The sequence below is a fragment of the Otolemur garnettii genome, unplaced genomic scaffold, assembly GCF_000181295.1.
Source record: "Otolemur garnettii isolate 467f Iridium unplaced genomic scaffold, OtoGar3 scaffold00009, whole genome shotgun sequence".
In the NCBI taxonomy this organism is placed as follows: Eukaryota; Metazoa; Chordata; class Mammalia; order Primates; family Galagidae; genus Otolemur; species Otolemur garnettii.
In genome coordinates this window covers 36,104,166-36,109,023 of record NW_003852404.1, presented here as the reverse complement: position 1 = coordinate 36,109,023, position 4,858 = coordinate 36,104,166, and the positions used below count along the sequence as shown (strand labels likewise).

The window sequence follows — 4,858 nt, the reverse complement described above, 5'->3', positions numbered from 1 at the left end:
AGATACATGGACAAGGCATTAATTGGAAAAGCCAATGTTCTCCTTGTATTTGAAGAAGATTCTGTATGAACTATTTCATTTTATTGGTCGACATTCCAACACTTTTTTGGGAAAAGTGGAAAGATTAACACAAAGGGAATGAATTATCAAAAATGCAGCATCAATCAAAATACAAAAATGATTAAGTTTTAAAGTGAATAAGTCACATAAAAAGTACAGGCTGGGTGATTTCTTTCCAAAAATTTGAATAGCTTGATGTTGTCCAATAAAAATATGGAAGATGTTATAGTTATGCAGTAAGAAATGCTACAAAGTCCCACACTATTTTCATTCCATTTCTAACAAATCCACAGTAATTTTAAATCATCTTTTTTTTTTAAGTCCCAGCACAAACATTACTTGAGTAAGGCTAGAAGTGCAGAGTTCTATAATACTTCCTTGGAGCACTGTTTGTAGTGGAGGGTGGGGTGGAGGAAGAATATCTATGAGAAGGGGAATGATGGAATAAACTGATATGCTCATAGCACACTGTATTAGGCATCATTAAAAAGAACAATTATATAGTGTTATGCAATTTGTCTTAGAACTATTTCCATCTTGAACTGATAACTGAGAACAGGAAAATCCAAAAGACTGTAAGGAATATGATCCAATTTTGGTAAATAACAGTGACAGCCCCCATAGCCCTCAAACCTGTAGAAAATTTTGGGTGGGGTTTGTGTGTGTGTATGTACATGTGTATGGTATAGTATGGTACATAAAAAAAACCCCAAAGACTTGCATCTTGGAAGACAGACACACACACACAGTGTACACACAGTAAAACACTTGAAAAGACAGTAACCAAAATAATTTTAGTGGTTGTTGAAATACACAGATCTTAATTTTCTTCCTTATTCTTTTTCTGATTTTTATTTTTGCTATTGTCACATATTTTTTCTATAATCAGGAAAAAGGGCATATTTATTTTTGATAAAATAAAGGCTAGAGATGCCAAGAACACTGCAAAAAACTTTACAATTTACAAAATATGATATAGGTAAAGATAAATTCTACAACTAATGTTTTAAAATTCACAAATTTTAAATAAAAGATGATTATAAAGGATAAGAAACACTCTTTGCTTATGTCAAGGAACAAAATATCACACATAAAAGGATCCCAAAGCCCAGACATTATCGACTGAAAGACACATACACATACCTGGATGATTCAGAAGAGTATCAAGTTCTTCTTTGGCCACAACCATCCTTAATCTATCACTACTATCAATGACAAAAATAATAGCTTGTCCTTCTCTGTATAACATAAAGAAAATGTAAAATTGAAGCAACACTTATACATTTTTCTATGTTTATTATCTATTTGTATGGAATTCCAAACCTATGTTATTTCTTCATATCCTATGTCCATTTATCAGAGGTTTTGATTTTTAATTAGTTTATATAATTGATTAATATTTAACCATTTGTTATATTTCATGTTAAATATCTTTTTCATTTACATTTTATATTTTTTACTATAAATCATAGTGAGCATAGTGAGAAATACATTTTATATTTAGGTATACTAAATACCTAAGTACATATAAATATACAGTAGAATTTCTGTTAGTTGACCACCCAAGAGACTGTAACAAACTGGTCAACATACGGAGGTGGTCAACATGAGGAACTAGGCCTATTGTACTGATATGTACATGTGGTACATGTCCGGTCTATGAAAATCAGGTCATCTTAAGAAGGTGTGAATGTAGGGAGGTGATCATCTATGGAGGTTCTACTGTATTTTAAAATAAAAATCTTTGCCGGGTGCAGTGGCTCACACCTATAAGCCTAGCACTCTGGGAGGTTGAAGTGGGTCGAGTGCTTAAGCTCAGGAGTTTGAGACCAGCCTGAGCAAAAGTGAGACCCCCATCTCTACTAAAAAATAGAAAAACTGTAGTGAGAGGATCACTTGAGCCCAAAAGTTGGAGGTTGCTGTGAGCTATGACACCAGAGCACTCTACCCAGGGCAACAGCTTGAAACTTTTTCTCAAAAAATAAATAAATAAATAAATAATAAAAATCTTTCTGAAATGATACTTAAAAATTAGCTTTTCTATTTGATTTCTAAAAACCTGATAGCCAGTGACCTGATTTACAGACTCACTAATGGGTCATATTAGCACTTCAAAAATCACTGATTCCTTTGCACTTTTCTTTTACTGATTATAAAGTAGTCCACTGCATGAATGTATCATTAAATCTTGTGTCAAATGTCTGTTGTTGGAATGTTTGATTACTTGCAGTTTTCACTATTATAAAAAACTTTGAGATAAACATCCTCCTATGTACATATATTATCGAATTTCTTGATATTTTAAGAGTTTAAAGAGTCTTTGGCATAAAATTTCTGTAACTATGTATGTATTAATAATTTAAAGTTTTAGATAAATAATGCCAAGCTGTCCTCGAACAATGTTGCAGCAATTTATATGACTATCAGTTTTTTTCCCATTCTCTTGTCAGAAATGGCTATTATAATTCTCTTTATTTTTTGCTGTACTAAGAAAATATTATCTTTCTTTGTAGTTCATTAATTGCCAGTGATGTTTAATATCTTTTTATTATTAACTGGACCTCCATATATTTTTTGTGAATCACTTATTTCAGTCATAAATTAAGATTTTAAAGTTCAGTATCATTAGTAATCAAATAAATCAAATGAATATAAAAATAAAGCAACTTTTTATATACTACTTCCTACCATTTAAAAAATGTTAATATGGATTATCAAAGACATATAGAAACTAGTTAATGTGGATTAACTAAGACATATAGAAACTAGTCGATATAGAAACTAGGACAATCAGAAATATCTATCAAGAGCTTTGAAAACATTTAATCACTTTATGCCAATGATTTTATTTCTAAAATTTATTCTAAGGCATTGTGAACTATGGCTAAAATTTATATAATAAGATGTTAACTGAAGGATTGTTTATAATCTTCCATAACTGAGAAAAGCCAAAGAAACAATTAAATTTTAGCACAGCTATATGAAAAAACACTGGACAGCTATTCGAGTTATAGTCATTGTATATTTTTTCTGATTAACCCAGATCATAGAATGCTAACTGGGGACAAAAAAAAAGGATATTACATTATAGATGGTATATAATTTAGAGGACTCCTTTTTCTTTAATTATGTAAAGGGCATATTATATATTTCAAAAAAGAAGAAACATACCAAAGAGATTAATGATAAACCTGTGAGAAGTTTTATGGGAATTTAAAAATATTCTTCTCCATACTTTCTAAATTTTAAAGCATGTATACCCCTCATCTTTTGTAGTTTATTACCTTTTTAATTATAAAAATAAAATGCAAAAGTTACACAAGGCTTAACATGATAAAGTCATATAAATTAGGAAGTAAACTTCTTTTATAATCGTACTGATTCAAAAACAAATGCTATTAATGGTTTGGTGCATATTCCATGAACACTGCATACTAGGCACATATTCATATTAAGAATTTTTCTTTACATGATTTACATGAAAAAGTATCCTTATAAACAATGTGAACACACATCCTTCTATGTATATCTTTACCCACCAGTCCCTTCCAGTCATGGGATAGTCTTCTAAAAGTAAAAATGCTTGCTGGAGAGTATGAACATTTTTCATTTTAACAGATATTTATAAATAACTTTGAACAAGACATTACATTTTCACTCAAAGAAGTGGCTCATTTTGACAACAGTAGGCTTTATTAATTTTTTTACCCTTTTTCAGTCTATTAGATTAAATGTATTTGTTTTTCATAATTGGAAAAATATAGAGATAGAAGAAATAAATGTAATATTATTGTAGACGTCTTAACAGTAATCCCATTCACCATTTTGTCCATAATTTAATCACAACATTTCAGAATTCATTTGTATTCTCATATTAATCTGAAATAAAAAGTATTTCAGAATTCATAAATTTCTTCCAAAAATATTCTGAAGAAAAAGGAGGTAAAATCAGAAAAAAGCTTCCTTTTTAAAGTAGTATTTTCTGGGTATTTTTGTTCTTTGTAATTAAAATAAATACATTTTTTTAAAAGTAGCTCAAATAAATATATAAATTTACATAATATATAAAATATATATAAAAATTATATATATAGTAAGTTTTTTTAAGAAGGAATTATTCATCAATTAGAGAAAGAATTTAAAAATCTTACACTGGAAACTCAGGTTTCTTTAAATAAAAAACACAAACGAAAAAAACAAAAAAGTCCTGCAGTTACCCAGAGAATTTAGCATAGAATACCACGAACACCGTTTTTCTGTTTTCAAACTGACTCTCACGTCTGAAGCACTCTCCTTTCTCTCTGCTTCTGAAGTACTCTGGATCTACATAATTTAAATAAGACTTGAATGAATTAAATGGCTGTTAAAAAGAATATCCTGAATAAATCTCCTTTGGTTCATATCTCAGGAAAATAAGGTTTGTTCTCCTGTTAGCAGGAAGAGTTAATCAATCAAATAGAAATCTGATCAGCCAGACATCCCATGCCATTTCAAAGCAGGAAATTCACAGTGACAAAAGAGAGTTTAGTCAAGAGATACTGTTTTTAAGTTTTAGACTCCGAAAGTGAGTTGCATTGCTCCTAAAGGAAGGAGTCCTAGCAATTTATTTTAATACTATATGAAAATCTTGAGATAGTATAATACATTTGGGTCATAGTACTAGGCAACTGCTAATGTGAATATCGTTGTCCTTTGCTATCAAGTGGGAGACTAATTTCAGGAAACCTCTCAAATATCAATATCTGCAGATGCTCCAGTCCCTTATATAAAATGGTGTAGGATTTATATCTAACCTATG

At 30.0% G+C, this 4,858-nt stretch overlaps 1 protein-coding gene across 1 annotated transcript in view; it reads right to left on the bottom strand.

Annotated features, from left to right (window-relative positions):
• Positions 1-4,858, bottom strand: part of ARL6 (ADP ribosylation factor like GTPase 6) — a 31,633-nt gene that overhangs the window by 12,683 nt on the left and 14,092 nt on the right. Inside the window, exon 5 of the mRNA XM_003783941.3 lies at positions 1,204-1,298. Coding sequence (XP_003783989.1) covers positions 1,204-1,298 — 95 coding nt within the window. The remainder of the gene's footprint in view (positions 1-1,203; positions 1,299-4,858) is intronic.